The sequence below is a fragment of the Topomyia yanbarensis genome, chromosome 2 (assembly GCF_030247195.1).
Source record: "Topomyia yanbarensis strain Yona2022 chromosome 2, ASM3024719v1, whole genome shotgun sequence".
NCBI classification, from domain to species: Eukaryota; Metazoa; Arthropoda; class Insecta; order Diptera; family Culicidae; genus Topomyia; species Topomyia yanbarensis.
In genome coordinates, this window is record NC_080671.1 from 46,958,498 (window position 1) to 46,979,408 (window position 20,911).

The following is a 20,911-nucleotide window of genomic DNA, read 5'->3' on the forward strand; positions in this document are numbered from 1 at the left end:
TGCTAGTATTTGGTAGATGTGATGTTTTGCATTGTGATGTTTTTCCAAGTTGACAGTAGTCAGCATCTTTGTCCAATGCCAAACTTCAAATCTACATTCTCGATTGTAATACAGTACAGGAAATACATCACAGCCTGTCAAACCGTCATAGTAAAATGTGCCAACTACAACCCGGTCAGCGTGTCAAGCAGAAAGTTAGCAAAAGTTGAGCAAAGTGAAATTGACGCTGGCAGAGTTTCTGCGAGCATTTTGCGCGATTTGTGCGAAAATTCTGGCAACGAATTCGCTCAAATGCAACAACCGTTTCTGATAGAAGCGGTTAAACCAAGCGATGCTGCTCACTTTTATCCAGAATCCAGCCAGAAATGTATCTTTGTACGCTGCCGCATCTTTGTCAGATGCTTTGCTCGATTCGTGCTAAATTCTACCAGGTAGGAATTGCCAGGATCTTTGCACAGTTTATGTCCGAGTTATGCCAGGGTTTTGCTCGGTTCCTGTCAAAATTTGCCAGAAAACGCGAGCGAAACCGAGTTCGCCCTAGCTCAACTAACCCGACAGGATACGCGCAGAAATCTGAATTTTTACATGCGATTTTCTCCGTTTGACGTTTCTGTTGGATATACCGTATTGAAAAACAGCTCTAGAAATATGCATGGTTAGCATACTTTCTATTCCCGTCTCTTTTATTCTTCTGTGATTTTTATGCATTTTCTAGCATATACTTCTAGTAAGCATTAAATGAGTGGATAGACGAATATGTCTAATGCATAAAATTTACAGCAGAAGAAACGAGAGGCAGATAGAAAAATATGCTATCGATGCATAAATAAATTTCTAAGTGTACACTAAGGAAAAAACCTGTTTTAATCCACCTAGCGGTGTAATTGTGCCTTTCTTAAACACAAATACTAGAGTTTCATCGTTGTTTATATTCATTGTAAACTTTCAAATGCAAAGATTACATTTTTATTATTCGGCCCATGACAACTATACAGCTGAATAATGATAATAAGAGTGTGCTTGCTGAATTCCTAGACTCTCCTGAAACACTCACACGAACAGGAACGATTCAAGCGACGTAGTTCTGCTGTTTTAACGTAGCGCCGAACAGTTGAATACCACAAGGCGAAAACTGAAGAAAAAAGGAAAGTAAAGGAAGAGAAACAAAGAAAAACTGAGCTTAGAAAGAATAACAAGAAACCACCTCGTAAACAAAAGAATTAAAAATTAATATTTAGTGCAAGAAGATTCCTGACGAACTTTGAATCTTGATTTATCATCCGCTTGAGGATGTTACTCCATAATACTGCTACAGATGAATTGTTACACGAAATATATTATTGTTAACTCTATTGTATAACATTTAATGCTGCTTTGTTAAGTCTGCAGTAACCTAATTGTACCGAAAGTTTTTCTATTTCTCAAAATGATACAACTAAAAAAATACTTTATGCAGTCAGCCTTCCATAGAAAGATTAATGTACCATTTTTGATTGGCAGTCACTGATTTGCTTATGTTCTTCTTCCATGCATTAAATATACTGCAAGGAGAACGAGTCAGTATGTCAGTTTAGTAGAAAAAACTTCACTGTTTCCAAAATATATTCAGTCACATTCAGTGTGTCCAAAATATGCTTGGAACACTGTCCAAATTAGTGTGGAAGGGTCCGAAATGTTAAAAATTCATGCTGTGAAGAAATGTCATTTTTAAGTTTATGTCAATGTATAAAACTTCCAATGACAGTTTTCTTTCAAGAACAGTAATTTTGGAGCAGACTCGTGCATGTATTGCATTAAAAACATAGGCAAGCGAATATTTTTTAACGTTCACGTAATTTCACTTCCTCTAGGAGTCCAAAATTGGTTGGTTACCCTATCAGATTCTGGTAATAGTCTAATCCACGATGACGTCATCAGTTTTAACTTTGACAGTAGCTGCGGGTGGAACTGTGTTCGATGTTTTTCTTCTTGTGTTGTGTTTATTTTTATTTGAAAATTGACAATCACTGCTTTTGTTTACCAAACTGTATTTGGATAGTTGTGATTTTTATTTAAAATGACTCATGACTGTGTAGTAGGTAACTGTAAGTCGACTGAAAAGACGTTGGAAGTTCGTTTGTGTTAATTCCTGCTGTAGGTAAAGCAGCGGAACTGTGATACACATCGATTGGGTACTCTCACATAAGTTGTTTAGATTCTGAGAGCAACGATGTCCCTGAAAACATGAAAATGTACAATCTTTTTGTAGAAGATTGTAGCGATAGAAAAAAGCGGATTTCATGATAATGCCAGCTCTAAGAGCAGTACACATTATTATTCTTATAGAGGCTTTTCGAAGATCTGAAAAAAATCATCGAACTAGAAAAAAGGTACATCGTGATGCATGAAAATCGCAACTCTCCACCAAATTATCAAAAAATTAGTTCAGACAGATTCCCGATGCGGTCGACTGCATCCGGGCGCTTTGCTTCTTCATGTAAATAGTTGTACCTGTATGAAAATTTCTAGTATATCCTTACAGTGGAAATATGAAAAGTAACTGAGTTGGTGCCGATTTCTTCACCCACACTGAACTTTTAAAAATAATGCGTGGGTAAAGAAATCGGACCTTAGTTTATTTAGTCACTATTTTTGAGTAATTATTCTCAGGCAAGAATCTGAGTATGTTTAACAAGATTTGTTTTCATTTCAGATGAAACACCAAATGTAGAGAATTCAAAAACGGATCATTCCGAGTCCATTCCGATGAAAATCGCGAGTGTCGATTGTTAAAACAACGATATCGTTTGCAATTGGCACGGTTGCAACAACGTGTTGACTTTCTAGAAACGGTGCTACGATAATTAAAACGACGGTTTATTGGCTGAAAAATGACTGTCATTAGCAAATATTCAACTTATTTACAATTTTGTAGAAAGTAGCCAAACCTTACTGTGTAATGACAAAGAATGAAGTCTTCGTAATGATATTGCAAAATCTTCTAAGTAACGTTTCATTTGATGAATATTACTCATTGTGCGCTACAACAATTTCGAAGCATTTTTACCGAACAGTATTCGCAATGTACGAGTGCTTAAAGTATGCAATCGAAATTGTATCAAAAGATACAATCGATAAGCATACGCCGCGATCGTTCAAATAACAGTATGGGGATAGAAAGATATTTATTATTGGCAGTTTAGAGATTAGTACAGAGAGACGGTCGAATCCTAAAGCTAAAGATCATCAAAGCGCTTACAAACTTATGCAAACTACAAAAATTTCTAATCGGCCCGGCAGCAAATGGAACGCTTGTGTTCATCTGTTGCTTATACGGGACGATGCTCTGATCAGTTCATAATCAAAAAAGTCCGAATTTCTCGATATTCTCGAATGCTAGTTCTTGCTGACAAAGGATTTGATATCCCCAATATAATCACATCTAAAGAAACTACTTCCTTAGTAAAGGGACTAAATTAAATTCGTTAAATATTGATAGAGGTAAACGAATCACGTCGCTTAGAGTTCACGTGAATAATTGGTGTTCTGAAATTCAAATTTACTTCTCTTAAAGGAACAATTCAAGTCGACTCTTGGAGATGGAATTAATGCCGTTGATTTGATTGTATATTTGGCTTGTATTTTAGTTATTTTTTTTTTCCTTGAACATTACCATCGCAATAAAGCGTTGAAGATTTCTAATGGGATTTTTGATTGATGTGCAAAGGTGTAGTGGAGTGCACTGTGCAAAAATGGTGTAAAACCAGTGCACTCCATTACACCAGTGTCAATCAATCGAAAATCCCATAAGTGTAGCAAATACGTTTCGATAACAACCCAGTAAAGTTTAGCCGGAATCCTACCTGTTTCTAACTCGCACTCTGACTCCAGTGTCCCTGGTGCCGGAATACTATTTAGAACCAGGTTCATTTTTCGGTATAAATTACTGGGAAATACTATGAAGCTCCAGATCAAACCATTCGGAATTTGATTCAGAATCCAAAATGGATTCAGTATGGCATCGAGCTCAAATGTAACAATAAACTCCGAAACTGGGATAAATCCTCAAGAAAATACATGAAATTTTTATTGGTAGGGCAATTCAGAGGTTCTTTTTTCACTATCCAGAAAACCTTGGCTTACTGGACACAACTTTCCGGAGACACTATCTTCCAAAATGTTCATTCTCGCATCAAGTCAAACCATTTTACTAGTAAGGTTTAGATTGTTGCAATGTAGCTAAAAACCATACAGGACTCATTCATGATTCCGATCACCGGGTGCCATTGAACTTTGAACCCATTGAACGATAAGTGACATTTATAACTAATTTTTTTTCAAATCCGTCTGTCCGTCGACTGTGCATGCAAATTTGCCGAGCAGATTATGGCATTCAAATGGGAGCAAGCAACACCATGGCAGTGTGAGGTCGGGACATTTTCTCGTTCATCCGCATTGAATAGATCGCTTGAACAAAGAATTTTCGAATGTTTTCTAAAACTATAGAACTAGCAAGTGAAACTATTTTATTGGTTAAACTTACTTTTCCCACAACCACCTATTTTACTCTACTATCATGTCTTCGACTGTATGTACAAACCAGTTTAATTTTTATTGTAGCGATCCAAACTACGTTTTTTTTTTATTATATTGCCAGTATACGACGAAAGTTCAAAAAGTCAACAACAAGTTAGTCGTCACGGATGTTGATAGCTCGCATAGTCGAAATACAACATAGTATGGATCAATGTTTCTAATAACTTTTATTTTATTGATGTACCATGATGTATCAATCGATAAATAAACTTCTGGTTAGCTATTATTAGATTTTACACATCGGAGGACAAAGAGGTACCAAGAACCGTAATATTAATTTCACCCACAAATAACAAAATGCTCTAAATAAAAACTCTAACCAAAGCTACTCTTCGTTGCCCTGATATTCAGTGCAAACTAGCAGATTGTCGCATTTAATAAGATTTCAAAATTTTATTAAATTACGAAAAATTACTACAAATCGTATTAACCAAATGTAAACAATCGAACAAAACGTTGGTCGCAGTGTAAAATGTACCCAACAAGCAAAAACAACAGCTGTCATTCCACCCGCAGCAAACGTCAAAACGGCCGGGAAGTTGAAATCGTGGATTGGACTATAATTCACAGTTAAACAGGATTGCTGCCTTAATATGCCCTTCATTTTCACAAAAGCGTAAAATTTGAATGATTGAAATTATTTTCAAGATAATCTGTCAAGTGTGTACCAACTTTAACGAAAAAACGTTCCCAATCTCTGAGTTGATTCGATGACTTCTCACTCGCCACCCATTCGTACTAACAATCCAAAGTAGAGACGACCTCGTTGAATTTTGCTGCGAATTTTGGTAAGTTTTTATGTGATTATGTATATCTTTTGAGCTTTTTCCCGTGTTTAGTTAGCAAAATTGCTTATTAAGATTCAAAATATCTTAATAGATTATTGGCATTTGTTAGTTCCGTTAGTTAAAATTGAAAAAAAAGTTGCTCAAAATTCTAAGCCATGTTGCATTCAAAATGGCGGGCGCCGCAGTCAGTGATTTTCTGAATGGCGTTGCTGATGTTCCACATGAATAATAATGGCATTGTAAAAATAAAAGTTATTAAAAATGCGTTTCCCAATTTACAGCTTCTACCGGATAAACAACCAATATGGCTGATAACGATGATCTTTTAGATTATGAGGATGAGGATCAGACTGAGCAGGTTACCACTGAGCCGGTAGAACAACCTAAAAAGGATGTGAAAGGAACGTATGTTTCGATTCACAGTTCAGGCTTTCGTGATTTTTTGCTTAAACCGGAAATTTTGCGTGCCATAGTCGATTGTGGTTTCGAGCATCCGTCTGAAGGTGAGTTATTACATTTTTAGTATATGATGTAGAAAGCAAACTTCCAATGATGAAAACAAAAACTCATTTGTAGATAGGGACATCTGATTATAAGGATGATTGATTTAAAAATTAGCTGAGTCTAAAGCGGTTTTTACAAGATACATAGTTGCGATAAAATTAGATCTTCTAAGAATTTTTTTTGTTTTCTATTTCAGTACAACACGAGTGTATTCCACAGGCGGTGCTCGGCATGGACATCCTGTGCCAAGCTAAGTCCGGTATGGGAAAGACGGCTGTCTTTGTATTGGCAACCCTGCAGCAGCTGGAGCCGACAGAAAGCGTCCCGTACGTGCTGGTTATGTGCCACACGCGCGAGTTGGCTTTCCAGATCAGCAAGGAGTATGAACGTTTTTCCAAGTACATGCCCAGCATCAAAGTTGCCGTGTTTTTCGGTGGTCTGCCTATTCAGAAGGACGAAGAAGTATTGAAATCTACAAATCCGCACATCATCGTTGGAACGCCGGGTCGTGTGCTGGCGCTTATTCGGAACAAGAAGTTGAACTTAAAACATCTGAAACATTTTATCCTTGATGAGTGTGATAAGATGTTGGAGCAACTAGGTAAGGATTGCAGATTGATTTGATATCAAGCTTATACTATGTGATGAAAACAAACACCATTTTGTAGATAGGGACATCTGATTTTCTATCAGTGAATGATTCAATATAGTCTTCTGATTAATTTTATCATTGCCAGTCGACTAATCAAACTTGCAAGATAATTTTCTAAAGTACGTTTTTATGTTTTCGATTTTAGACATGCGTCGTGATGTACAGGAGATTTTCCGCAACACACCACACGGCAAACAAGTGATGATGTTTTCTGCCACCCTTAGCAAAGAGATCCGACCGGTGTGCAAGAAGTTCATGCAAGATGTAATTACAACCAATTCTACTACTACTACTAGCACTACCACTACCACTGTCTCCAGTATCGCTGAGAGTATCTCTAGTGTCCGCTCCAAAAGCTATTGTGTTGGTGGGAATAGTTTACCGTACCGCTGGGAACCTGGGTTTCGTGGAGAACACTGGCCATCATCTAAACATAAATTTCAATCGCTAACACACCACCAAAACGTTAATAGTTGCAAATGGCAGGCGACGGGAATGGTCACCTGAAAAAAATTATCAACCTGGTAATAGATGAGCTTAATAACGTATTACGGTGTCGTAAAAACGGGACAAGTCGTGGAAAGGTTTGTATGTCCCGCGCGACCAAAATGCTACGAGTGAAGGAGTGACCAGTAGATATTATAATCCTCTAAAACCGATAATACAACACCTACCCGTTAATAGTTGGCTTTCAGGAATCACTAATTTTCATTCAACCCAAAAAAATGGCACAATAAATAATAACTATGTTAAAAAATCTACTGGTCATGCGGATCCAAAAACAAAACAGTGGAGGCGGATGTGCAGATACCACAGATTTCCTGACAGTTCAATGAGGGAGCCAGCGAAGAAGCAAAACCGACGAGGAATTGCAAATTGACATCCAGGACAGTTTTGTCCACCTATGCAGCAATTTGAGAGCCAAATCCGTATGTAGTTAGTCTGTATTTTCATAATCGCTATAGACTTTGTCTCTTTTCAGAAAGTTCAAATTTTACTGTTCAGTCCTAACTTCGGGTCCGGGGTCGAAAAACTTTCCCACAAACCAACAGTCTTTTCATGCGGCGTGTAAACTAATCTAGCAGATAGCGTTTAACATTTCGCCGAACGCCTGTTCTAGTATCCCCCTTAAATTACTTCTCGCGTGTTTGTGTGAAATACTGAAGAGTGCAATTGTCTTACTCAACTGTCAATTTTTGTTTCCCTCTGTGATATCCCCATTTCATGTAATATCAACCAGCCTATGGAGGTATACGTCGATGATGAAACAAAGCTTACGCTCCACGGGCTTCAACAGCACTACGTTAAGTTGAAGGAAAACGAGAAAAACAAAAAACTGTTCGAACTGCTGGATGTTCTTGAATTTAATCAGGTGCGCTTTAATTAGAAACAGCTAAAGTTGAGTTGTATTAACAGTTTCACATTCGTAGGTCGTTATTTTTGTCAAATCGGTTCAACGTTGTATGGCATTGGCGCAATTGCTGACTGAGCAAAATTTCCCCGCCATCGGAATTCACCGCGGCATGGTGCAAGAGGAGCGTCTTTCGCGGTACCAGCAATTTAAGGATTTCCAGAAGCGCATTCTGGTCGCAACCAATCTGTTTGGTCGCGGAATGGATATCGAGCGTGTTAATATTGTTTTCAACTATGACATGCCCGAGGACTCAGATACGTACCTGCATCGGGTAGCTCGCGCCGGACGATTCGGTACCAAAGGTTTGGCTATTACATTCGTTTCCGATGAAACCGACGCGAAAATTTTGAACGAGGTGCAGGATCGGTTCGATGTTAATATTACCGAACTGCCAGATGAAATTGATCTCTCATCGTACAGTAAGTATATTGGAATATGAGGTGTTGGTCAATCGATTTATTTGCGTTATTTCGTTGCAGTTGAAGGACGATAAATGCCACCAAGGGCAAGAATAGAAGATAAGTTTAGTTTATTGATTGAGTAAATGTAAAACAAACCTATCTACGGGCCAGCTTTTTATTACGAATATGTAAAGATGCCCTTCACACATTGGACACTGTTACATATTGATTTGTTTTGGAGCAAATCTCATTTTTAAAGAACTTATCTATTCTACTACTGTGTGTAGTAGATGGCAGTATTGACACTTTGAAGAAAACACAGGCATTACTAACAATTGGTTAGTTCTAACATTTCCATACCTAATAATAACGAATATGATAGGAGGTCAGCGCACAGTGGAGTGGTTGTACGCTAGCTACTAATTTCAATAAAAAAAACGATAAGATGAAAGTGTAAAACTTGAATTTACTATAATTGAGATGACCATTCCATAGTTATGAAGCAGAATTTTTTTATATCGATTATAGAGGTTTCAACCTTAACTCCCCATAAAAGCATAAGAGTCCCATGTGGATTTTTGTCGAAAATGAGTTATCTGCTGGATTGTGTTCTGTATCACCACAGAATCATACTGCACAAATAAGATTACCGGGTTTGTTTAGAAAATATAAAAAAATACCAAAACATGGTTGTCCCATCCATTTGGCTATGGATGACACAATCTTGAACAGCGTTTTTCTCGGTTTGCTGTTTTTCAACATGAGGCTTTTATGCTTTTATGGGCAGTTACGGTCATTTTCCTCTTCGAGTTAGAAAAATCTCTTATGAAAAATTTCCAACCCTATGGGCTTGGTCGGGAATCGAACCCAGATGCGCTGCGTACAAAGCAATCAGTTTACCAACTACGTTACGCCCACCCCCTCCGACGTAGTACACTCAGGATTTTTTTACGCCGGGGATACATGCTGCGTAAATGAACACCGCGTAAAATTCAAAATCCGCGTAAATGATGACCACTTAAATTTAAGAATTCGCGTTAAAGGGAACCTCGTTGATGGATACCGCGTAAATTCCAAAATCCGCGTAAATGAAAACCAGCTTAAATTACAAAATCCGCGTAAAAAATACCGCGTAAAAAAAATTGAGTATTGTAAATGTGCTCCCCATCGACGAAAAGGACCTTGTTTCATCGAAGTACGATTCACTTCGTAGCACGAAGTCAAGCGAAAAGCGCGTTACAGTCATCAAACTGAGTTGCGGAGAGAGAAAGGGACGTGTAGCCCATTACACTTCCGGAAGCAACGAGGAACGTGTTTTTGGCAGTACACATTGGGCCATATTCTCACAGTCACGTCACCTAGTGACTAGAAGAAAATTTCCTTCTAGTCACTAAGTGTATGATGTAGAAAGCATAACAGTTTTTGCAACCGGCTATGACAGTTGTGCCTCCAGCTGGAAAGTTTTGTTCTCGAGAGAACGCTATACGCGTTTGTGAAGTTAGAAAGAGAGACCAGTGGTCGTTGGCACTCTCGACAAGTGGTGTTTCGACAGCAAACCGCGGGTAGACGAATTTGCTTACCGCGGTGGCAGAAATCGACAATGATCGTGCCTGTAGTATTGGTGTCGTCAGGAAACTAATCGACGAGAGGGGAAGCATCATAGGTCGACCCATTTGTTCTATTTGTCTATCGCTGAAGCGGCACGACGAAGAAGGACAACAAGTAGCACCAAAAAGTGTGACAGTGGGGTTTTCACAGCAATCCACAGGTAATCAAATTTGTCTACCGCGGTGGTGGAAATGGAGAGAGCACGCTTGACGTACTTCACATCAGAGACAGCTGATAACAGGTATATTTTTCATTTTTTTGCAATAGTTTTTCTTGCTAGCAAAAATGGATGACGAGATGGAAGCACCGACAAACTGATCTGGCACTGGATTTCCAAATTTGGCAAGATATTAGAGAGTCGACGCAAAATTTTGTAACTCGTACTGTCAAACGGACGTCCGTTTGACAGTACGAGTTACGAAATTTTCAGTCAACTCTAATAATCACCGAAGCTAGGGTAACCAACCAATTTTGGAACCCTAGAGGAGGTGAAATTACTTGAACGTCAAAAAATATTTGCTTGCCTATGCTATTTACACATGCACGAGTCTGCTCCAAACTTACTGTTCTTGAAAGAAAACTGTCAATGGATGTTTTATACATTGACATAAACTCGAAAATGACATTTCTTCACAGCATGAATTTTTCACATTTCGGACCCTTCCACACTACAGGTCGGACTGGATTATCCGGGGATATCAAAAAAATCTCACCTCGGATAATCGAATCAAACTTTTTTGCGTTATTTTATAAATTTGAGCTTCATTCGTGGAGAAGTTGGGAATAAAATGGTCCGGATTTATTATTCATATTGGTAACGAGTTATCGGTATGTATCAGTTGTTTATAGCTATTTGTGTAAGATTTCTAAGATAAACTTTAATAAGGTGTGTCTTTTGCAATACAGGTCAAACTCGATTACACGGGTCTTCGATTTTCCAAGGTAAATGATTCGATTACTCGAATACCAGAAAAAATACAGTTAGTAAGTAAACTGGGGGTCGTCTGTTTTTTGGCTCCAGTTTAATTTACGTGGTGGTGTTACATATCATAGCTAACATGTCTTTTAACCTCATTCTAGTTAGAAGAGTGCGTGTTGCGCCCGCACAAAGAGATCCTTGTCCTTGTAGCATCATTTAGTTGACCAAAGTAGTACCGGAATGTCAGGTAATAACTACGCGTGTAGTCTTCCCAAACTCTCCCATTCATACTTATCACTAGCAAAGGACTACAGGGTACGTAGATGATGGGTTCCCGGCCGCCTCAGTGAGAAGTACTGCTGGCGCCCTCTTTACATAGCCTATCATCCATCTTTGCTTGAGCTACCCAAGAATTGAAATCACCTCCAGTGACGGCTGGGTCTCTTGTCAGAATCTCGTTAACCATTTCTAGACCAACGTTTTTCTACCGCGTATAGGGTCCCAAAACTATTTTTCCTTAGAATTGTTGGCGTGAAGAAACACGAAAAAAACTGGTTTAATAAAGAAAGGTGCTTCTTTTGCAGTGCTAGAAGCAGCTCAATATTTACCTTCCGATATAGTCCTATTGCATGAAAAAGGTAATTGAGGGAAAACTAAATTAGAAAGTTTTAGCAGATTTCAACAATATTGCCAAGCTAAGAAAATATTCCAAAATTTCATTCTAACCATTAACAGTAACTATCCCTGGCAGCACTGCTTCAGCGGATCCTAATCAGATTAATTGTAATAACTTCTGTTCTACTGATAATAAAGGGCGAGCACGAAATTATTGCGACACATTCAACAAGGCATAACTTTTTTACCATTGGGTAAAAATCAACCAAATTTTGCACACTTTCTCATTGATGTGTATTGTTTACATGCTGTCAAACTCGAGGTCGTGTTTTTCGATTCAACGAAAATGGAGGTGAACCAACGCGAGTCGAGAGAACAAATTCTTTCCAAACACCTGGCATTTCCTGACCTGTCGCACCGGCAGTTGGGAAAAATGTTGAACATTCACCAGACTGTTGAAGCTGTTCCAGGAGCGATTGACGTTGGACCACGGCAAAGGAGCTGGAAGAAAACCGGGACCGGAGAACAAAAAGTGGAAGCGGATGATTAAAGCAAATCCCAACGTCTCTAGCCGTGATTTGGCTAAAAAGATCGGCATGTCGCAGAGCTACGTCCAGAATGCAAAGAAGAGAGCTGGACTACATACATACAAGGTACAGAACTTCCCAAACCGCGATGAGCGGCAACAATCGACGGCTAAAACTTGAGCACGGAAGCTCTACGAGAAGACGCTGACAAAATATGGCTGCTGTGTGATGGACGACGAAACGTATATAAAAGCCGATTTTAAGCAAATTCCGGGGTTTGAGTTTTTCACCGGCAAGAGCAAGTTCTATGTGGACGACAAATTTAAGAAGAAGAAAATGTCGAAGTTCGCCTCCAAACATCTAATTTGGCAGGCCATCTGCTCTTGCGGAGTGAGGAGTGAGCCTTTCGTGACAAAGGACACAGTAAATGGCGAGATCTATAAATCTGAGTGCCTCGAGAAGCGCAGCACGACGAAGCTCCGCTATTTTGGACAGATTTGGCATCATGCCACTATTCTAAAAGTGTCCTGGAGTGGTATGAGGCCAATTCTGTCCATTTTGTTCCAAAGGACATGAATCCGCCAAACTGTCCGGAGCTGCGCCCGGTGGAGCAGTACTGGGCAATGATGAAGCGGGAACTTCGGAAGAGCAAGCGGACAGTTAAAGACGAGAAGGACATGTTAAGAAAATGGAAAAAAAACTGAGAAACTGGTACCGGATGACACTGTAAAGACTTTGATGGGGGGCATCAAGCGAAAATGCGTTCAATTTTACACTCAAGGCTCCATCGATTAACTTTTCTTTTGATTTTTGAAGTAAATATATGTAAAAAACTATAACCCAGGGAAGCTACTTGGAACCGTTGATGTTTCTGCTGTATTAAGTGCTGAAGATTCCTCTCCGGTCCTTCGCAAACGATGTCATGCTATTTCGTCCCATTCGCTCAATTGAGAATTACAGATTTCTTGAACAACAGCTTGAAAACTTCGCTGTTTGTGAGGGAGTATGAATCGCTTGTGTGTAAATGTCGAAAAAGAGTTCGGTAAACAAATTCTCAACAAAATACATTCTGGCAGACCTCGCCAGGCACGTAAAAGCGAAATGTAACGGGGGAGGGAATTAACTCTTTAGGCTGTCCTAGGATTTAACTCACCAGTTATGATCACCCTAGATAAGCAATTCCCCCAGATGATTTTCGGATTAGTTTGCATCAAAGAAAAAGCAACAAGAAGTCATGAGAAGCAAAATATTTATCTTTCTAGTAGACTGATGTCGTTATGTATTTCTGTGAATCGGGTTCCTTTGACAGTGGGGAAAGCTACAACAAATCAAAGATTTCGTATAGCAAAGCTCTAGCATTCGTCAAGGAGACCTTGTGTGAGGGGTCAACGTTGTTTCCAGTATCGGTAAAAATATACCGTTCAGCACATAGTAATGATGTTTTCATTGTCTGTTCACCACTAACGCTCACACTGGCTAGAAATTATAGTTCCTATATTTATAGTTCGGCGGAGACAGTGACGTGAACCAATCGAACGTGTTAAATATGCCGGCATCATTTAATGCTGTGGCGATAATACAAAAAAAAAAAAAAAATTGAATTCGTTTCGCTATACGTGCATGTAAGAATTTGCTCAGGACTTTGATAAAGTGAATGTGCGATTGAGCTTCAAAGTTTGCATTGGATGCTAACATTTAATTTCTGGAAGGTGTTACCAGCTCTCACATTTTTGTCTCCGCCCAACTACTAATGTAGCGACGACACTAGAATCTTACTACTGAAAACTTTGATGGTAGATAATGTATATATTTGTATAATTTATGACTTTGATTCAAATGTGGGATATCAACTGTCTTGTTTTCCTCCCCTTTTCCTTTTAAAAACCTATAATTGTTGAGTCAATAAAAAAAATTCTTACATAGTAAAAATATACATTAATTCAATATTTTTCACGTTTCCGAAAATATCTAATCAGTAAAACTCGCGCGATCACACCTTCGGATCGCATCTGCTGAGCCAGTTTGTAAACGTTCACCCTGGGAATAATCCCAGGTTCAACCACAGTCAACTGAAATTATTAGCACTAATCGCAAACTTATTCAATAAGACGCATAGATAACGATTTAACGTAAAAGTATATCACAAACTTCTTCTGGCCGAAGATGTACCGTGCACAGGTTGACAACAGTTGAACGCCTGACAGCAGGCTGGTTTTCATAACAGACGGGTGGCCATTGATCTTCGCCAGATTTCTGTAATACTGTGTCGTTCAATCGTCCGCCTTCTCTGCGCAACGGTGTCTTGGGTATAGTTGCTGTTGGATAAGGAAAGTAAGACTCGAACACTGCTTAAACTGATAATTACTAACGCTAGAAGTAAGTTACACAAATGGAAAACGAAAGGACATTCGGTTCGGCTACTAACGACTTTTGTTGTCAAGGGATACAGGGTTATCTGCTGTTGTTCAGTTTCATCAAGATCATTGATAGGACAGTAGTTGTTGATATTATCAATGTTACACTCAGAACGGTCATTGCACTCGCTAGTGGAGTGAAGTTTTGCTACTACTAATACTACACACATATTTGGCTCGATAAACGACAATGATGGCCGGTGGATGACTGCTGTCATTCCACGGCATGGGAAGTGAATGTTATAAGAGTAATGGGATTTCAACCGTTGATCTACTAGTACGGTAGTTAGCTCAATACGGTTTACTTGCGCTTGAAGTCACCAGAGGTTCTTCGGTAAGACGTAACCATTCTTGGAGTAGAGGTGCTTGCGGCAACCCTGGTCCGAATCTAGCAGCGCGTGAGCAACAGAATCGTTGCTATCCGAATTCGGCACCGTGATGCCCCCAATGAAGGGTTTCACCATCCCGGTAGACCCGCCTTCGTCGCCGTAAGTTGTTATGGTTTCCTTTTGACCATCTTTGGTCGAACGGGTGATGGTAGTTTTAGTGTGGCCCTCCGAGTCGCGAACCGTTTTGCGAGTTTCGTAAGTCTGGCGGAACAAACAGTTAGGCAAAGGTAGCTAAAACTATTTAACTTAGAAATTTTACTTACTCCATCAGGTTTCCGGATTGTTTGTGAAATTATACTCTGCCCGAACATGCGTGGCCCTTGGAATGTGCCTTCGAATATACCGTCATGGAAACGTTGAGATGGCATTCTGCGTGGAGCACGCGGACGCACTGCCGGCAACGGATCCGATTCTTTGTAACCATGAATCCAGTCCATGATCTTTTGCTCGTCAGTAAGCTTCATTTTCGGTTCCGATCTGGAAGGTGTGCCTGATCCGCGCTTCTTCGGTAGCAGCTCTTTTAGATCCGGTGAGATACGTTGCAACAGGGTGTGTAATTGATCCGGATAGATTCTGAAAATAAGGGTAGGTTAAAGAAAGGCACAACTTTAATTTACTCGCCACTCACTCTCCATCGAGATCTGTATCAACCAGATTTTCTTTCATGAGCTCTTTTTTGATTTCATCTTCGAAACCAGGCTTCAGGAAGTCCTGTTTCAAATTGTGATCAAAAGCTTTAATGGCACCGTCTGAAAACAGAAAACGAGCTAATAAAACTTTTTACTTAGTGATGACAGCACATACCATCAAATTCCTCCAAACTCTTCATCATTTCCTGGATCTGATGGTCGAAGTGCTTCTGAATCTCCAACGGATTGGTGAAAATTTGAACGCCCATAATTTTTTGATTGTCAAAGAGATCATCGTCGCTGTCATACTCCTCGACCCAGACGGGTTTACGGAATTCATCCTTTACGGTTGGTTTCTTTTTTCTGGCAAGAAAAAAAATGTATATTAGCATAGGTATATTTAAACAGTCGACTTTTTTTATTTTAGTATGTTTAAAATGCTGAGAGAAGGATAATAATGCCTATCACTTTTGTAAGCTGCTATAAAAAGCTGTTGAAAGTTGGTAAACTTCAACGTAAAACAATTTTTTTATACCTGAACTTAAAATAATTTGATTTTTTCTGATACGTAATTGGGTTCCCAGAGTTGGATATTGAATATCGATCGGTTCAATAACTACCAGAGAATTTTGACATTACAATATATCAAAATAAATATACGTCAACGTAAAAACAGAATCATCAAAAATCAATTTCTATCCAAGCCGGCTTTGCTAAAATCAGACAACTAACCAACAACAATAATAATATCCCATTATTGCGACATGTCTAGCCTTGAGCGAGTGTTCTGAGCAATACCAAAATTATTTAGGCACCTATTACATATTTTGTTGTGCATCATCTTCATAAAACAAACATGAGCAAAAAAAAGTAAACCGAATCCTCTCACCTTTTGTCATCGTCGTCCCCTGTGTGACCATCCAGGCCCATCATCTTCTTCAACAGATCCATCTTTACGACGCAAATTTTGACCGGATAGAAGAAACTGGTCGCAAGAGAAAAATCGGCAGGCTTTTGCACTATTGCTGCAGCAACTAGGTTTGACCTCTGAGGATGCGCTGATGCTTTTCGTTCGATTGATCGTTTCGCACGGAATTTGCTAGCTTTGCCGTCACTTCAATCTTTTCCGATTTCAGTATCCAATATGGCACAATTTGAGCACGGTTTAATACCTGCACAATTGGTATTTATTGGAGAAAATTCGAAAAATTTACTAAGCACAAAAGATCTAGAAAACGAGAAGCAGTTATCAACTGAAGAGCGAAGAAAAATCTAGCTACCAAACGATGTCAAAAATCCGACGGACTTGCGCAATGTGAGAGCGAGCTTTTGGCGAAAGTCACGTACGCGCATTCCCTCTCCGGCAGCTAGAGTTGCCAAATGTTATTGAGTATTTTTCAACAGAGTCAATACAAGAGTTGCGTAAAAAGAAATGAAAAAGAAAAATTATATATGCTAACATTTATTGCTAAAAAATTTAAAAAAATACAGCTTTCTTAATCCAGTTAGATCTTTCGGTATCGATACTTTACTGATATCGATACAATGTTCACGACATCGAAAAGAATCAAAGCAACTAGTAGGTTGAATTAAAGAGACTACAATGGCAAAGAGATGACATGCTCCATTTGGAATTCAACTTCAGCTATAAGCTTCTACAGCTGAATTGAAATTCCAAACGAAACATGGCGTCTCTTTGTTGTTCTATACTGAAAAAATTCAAACGTTAATTCTATTTGCTTCAAACTACTTAAGATCCATATGAAGAAGAAATGCACACATACCTTCTATGTGTCAACTGTATAAACTATCTATGTACACACTTAAGTTATGTGTGCGTATTGTTATAGAATCGGGTTTTATGAGCCTTATAATTATGAAATGTGAATGTAAGATTAATATTTCTTGTAAATACACACATTAGGTTTATGTGCCTGCAAATAGTGTCTGTATGCTTACGCTATTTGCAAAAATCTATGTGTAAAATCAATAGGTACAATTTTACATTTTTTTGAGTGTAGTCTCTTTAGGTAGAATAATATAATTCGGAATTTTTAACGATTTTGGAATGATTTTCTAGTTAAATGCAAATACCGATTCGGGTTACACCGGTGCGGTATTGGTTCTTGCATTTGAGTTGCTAAAATAATTGCAAAACCGTCCCTGAGACTTTCTGATCAGCTAATTATCGTCGACAAATGAAAGATGTTTGTCGAACGGGGTTTAAGTAATACAAGAAAGCCAAACGGTTACGAGGCCAACAGGGTGGGAAAACAAACTAAAGCTTGACCCCCATAGAGAGGTCTTGTAGTTCCTGTTTTGCTATTTAGAACCGACACGTAAAAGCTAGCTTGTTATGCAATAAAAAACTGCACCTGTACACAAAGTCGATCACAATGAGTTCCTTGATGTCCACATCAAACATACCATAAATTGCCCTAATACATATGAAAAAGAGTTCCTTAATCCATTTTGAAAGTACTGCGGAAAGGGAAACAATAAAATGATCAATGAAATGAGATACTTATAAATGTATACAGCTGTATCTTACGGGGTTAAATAGATTCTCCGAACGTAAACATGTCTAATCAGTTTGTCTCAGTGGCTAAATTTCTCGGGCTGGCAATATAAACATTTATTTCACTTAACTCGTGTATTCAAAAAACACAAGTCCCGAAGTTCGCGAAAACAAAAAAACACCTAGTCCCAAACCTTCAGAAAATGGTTAAGTGTCAGCCAACAGAAAAAAAATACAAGTTCCTAAAGAGGGCTGCGTTATTACGATGTTCACCCGCCGTTCACTAGCACCGGCGGACGAAATCAAAATTGCATTAGCCATCATGCTCTGGGTTGTCACTATGTTTCAAATAGTATCCCACACTACTTTTACAGTAAACGGCAAGTTACGGCGGGTAGCCTAGAACAAGGTTTCAATAGCCTACCGATCGCCAGCATATAGTTTAACCCGCCAAGCCGCCTTTTCATTTACTGGGATCTAGCAGACCAGCTAAAAATGTCTGGCAAAATCTGTCACTTGACAGTCATCAAAATTTATCAATCGATTTTTGATAAATTTGGGAAAATATGCCCCAATTTTCCAAAATGTGTGTGCAAACACTTCTATAATTCAAAAATCTGGCAGAATGTCCGGTTTGTCTTTATGTCTGTAAGCTGCAAGAAAACTCTGGCTGTGCCAGCTAAATCTGGCACAATGGCATCCCTGATCATGTCTGAGCAGGATGTGGGCAGTACTTGCATTCGATACCAGTATCGATTCCAAGTATCGATGTGTTTTAATATCGCAATGTCCCTTAGGTCCGATTTCTTCACCCTCGCTTAGCGCTTAAGCCAGGTTTAAACGTACTGGTAAACCTGGTTTAAAAGTTGAGCGAGGGTGAAGAAATCGACCCTTAGAAGTTCATTTCATCAACAAATTACGGAGTGTCGTTCCCCTTGCTCTAAACTCGGCGCGATTTCCGTATACCCCCTATGAAAAGGATATTTCAAAATTGTGCAATGAAGGGCTTCGCTGGACAAACGTTGGGCAACGTTCTACAAACCATTCAATAGGCGTCCATCGTTGGAGAAATTTTAAACAATTTTTTTGGGCGGGTATCGACTGAGTGCATATAAGGAGAGTGACGATAACTGTTAAAAATGGAACATTATTATTTGTCAGTTCCAAACGAGTCAAATTCATATATTTTGAGGTCTTTTGTTCGTTTGGAATATCACTGACAGATGATCATGACAATTGTCTCACTCTCCTTACTCTGGTGGGATTTTCGATTAGTTGACAACGATGCAGTGGAGCGTACCGGTTTTGCACTTTCTAGCAGAAGTGCAGAAAACCGGGTATGTTCCATTGGTACTTCTGCTAGAAAGTGCAAAACCAGTATACTCCCTCCGGTGCACATCAATCGAAAATCCTATGAGTATCGACTGTCACTGATAAAATAAAGTACCCATTAATGCGTAGAAAACTACGCATTTTCAATAAAAGTGGAATAACCCATTAAATGGGTAAAGAGTTTGTACCCATAAATGAGTACAGACCTTGTACGCCAACTGGATATTTTTTTGACGGCTGGATCTTTTGGCTGCTCTAAAAATGCCGAATTGGTGCATATTTGCAACATCCTCAGTAGTCTAAACATCCGTTGTTTTCGGAGCATTGCCGAAATGTTCTATTTCCGCCACGGACTCCGAAGCAGGCCGATAATTTGCAGGCTCCACTACGATCCTTAGCTTGCAGGTTAACTCGCTTGAAATAATTCGTAAGGATTTTTCACCCATTCTTAAGATCAATATACCCATTGACATTACCTCATCGAGTAGTTGTGAAATGGATAAAATGTACTCATTGTTCAAAGTCCCTCTAAACCCTAAACAAGGTCTTAGCATGCGTCAAAACTGTTAGTGAAACGGAGACAGCCTAAAAAACGTGATATTGATGACGTAGACGCTACCATTCGCCCTTAGAAACCGTCACACATACGATCACAGAGGCAGTTTTCGTTTTGACGCATGCTAGGAGCTTCCTATATTGAGATATCTGACGTTTAAAATACGCACACCGAGATCTCGCATTTTTATACTACCGCCCTCCCCTTAAGCGCACAAGCGGTTTGTTTTCCTCCCAATTCGCAGTGCAAATGATTTGTTTTCCTCCCAATTTAAACGTCAAAACGACACAATACTAACGCAGCTGGATAAGTCTATAAGGACTTTGCTCATTGTTAGAAACAAAAAAATCCCCTTTTTGACAGCTCGAATAACTTCCAAAAATGGGCAATTTGAATACATAAAAAGGGTAAGTTTTTTACTGTGGTTTTTATCCGCGTTTGCTACCGAATTGAAATGTTAAGGTGAAAGGCTTTATATTCGTTTTTTACCTGTCATAATGGCGATCAGCTTCGTCCTGTTTCTAATGTGCTAAGAGTTCTTATTTTGACAATAATCGTTTACGCCATCCAACCCAATAAGAGGACATTGTCCTCCAATGCGTCGGATGTTTGTTCAACAAACCCATTCATTCCTAACGAGGCGTAGTCAACTATTGTTAGAACAGGGGCTGTTTAAAAATACGAACCAGATATAAATGATCGCTATTAATTGTTATCGCAAGTAAAAATCTGGTTAGTCATAATTTTAGCCATAGCCATAGTTTTAATCCCAGAAAACAATGATAGCTGAACAACTATAACAAGAACTGTTCAAGCTATTATCCAGCTAAATTGTTTCATGAAATGAATGATAGATGCCCAAAATTAACCAAAGGAATGTAAGAGGGTAAACTTCATCTGTTCAGACTTCTAATAATTGTTCAATTGTTAAAATAATGAGATTGAAGTACGATCACAACTATTGGATAACTCCCATTAAATACAACCAGATTATAGTAATAACGTTTCGGTTTCTAGCAAACAAAGTTTGCTTCTCTTATTTCAATACAAGCTGTTTGTAGTTGATATCT

At 38.9% G+C, this 20,911-nt stretch overlaps 2 protein-coding genes across 2 annotated transcripts; one reads left to right on the forward strand and one right to left on the reverse strand.

The window, feature by feature from the left end:
* Positions 1–5,230: 5,230 nt before the first annotated feature.
* On the forward strand, positions 5,231–8,793 carry LOC131684397 (ATP-dependent RNA helicase WM6). The gene is made up of 7 exons (XM_058967239.1): positions 5,231–5,363; positions 5,645–5,866; positions 6,064–6,468; positions 6,665–6,783; positions 7,760–7,891; positions 7,950–8,352; positions 8,413–8,793. Exons 2-7 carry the CDS (start codon positions 5,668–5,670, stop codon positions 8,424–8,426), a joined length of 1,272 nt encoding a protein of 423 aa, XP_058823222.1. The 5' UTR covers positions 5,231–5,363; positions 5,645–5,667; the 3' UTR covers positions 8,427–8,793.
* A 4,442-nt stretch (positions 8,794–13,235) lies between these two features.
* Positions 13,236–16,721, reverse strand: LOC131684402 (uncharacterized). Its single transcript, XM_058967248.1, has 5 exons — positions 16,325–16,721; positions 15,611–15,798; positions 15,435–15,555; positions 15,070–15,379; positions 13,236–15,007 (listed from the first exon to the last, which is right to left on the reverse strand). The coding sequence occupies exons 1-5, from the start codon at positions 16,384–16,386 to the stop codon at positions 14,735–14,737; spliced, it is 954 nt and encodes a 317-aa protein (XP_058823231.1). The 5' UTR covers positions 16,387–16,721; the 3' UTR covers positions 13,236–14,734.
* Positions 16,722–20,911: the final 4,190 nt, after the last annotated feature.

What these genes read in the sequence shown, in the direction of transcription:
- LOC131684402 (XM_058967248.1), bottom strand. Translation starts at nt 16,386, where the DNA reads ATGGATCTGTTGAAGAAGATGATGGGCCTGGATGGTCACACAGGGGAC. An exon ending in GATACAGATCTCGATGGAGA is followed by an intron (nt 15,380 to 15,434) that starts GTGAGTGGCGAG and finishes CCTTATTTTCAG; the next exon opens with AATCTATCCGGATCAATTAC. An exon ending in CAATCCGGAAACCTGATGGA is followed by an intron (nt 15,008 to 15,069) that starts GTAAGTAAAATT and finishes TTGTTCCGCCAG; the next exon opens with ACTTACGAAACTCGCAAAAC.
- LOC131684397 (XM_058967239.1), top strand. Translation starts at nt 5,668, where the DNA reads ATGGCTGATAACGATGATCTTTTAGATTATGAGGATGAGGATCAGACT. An exon ending in TAAGATGTTGGAGCAACTAG is followed by an intron (nt 6,469 to 6,664) that starts GTAAGGATTGCA and finishes TTTCGATTTTAG; the next exon opens with ACATGCGTCGTGATGTACAG. An exon ending in ATGTTCTTGAATTTAATCAG is followed by an intron (nt 7,892 to 7,949) that starts GTGCGCTTTAAT and finishes TCACATTCGTAG; the next exon opens with GTCGTTATTTTTGTCAAATC.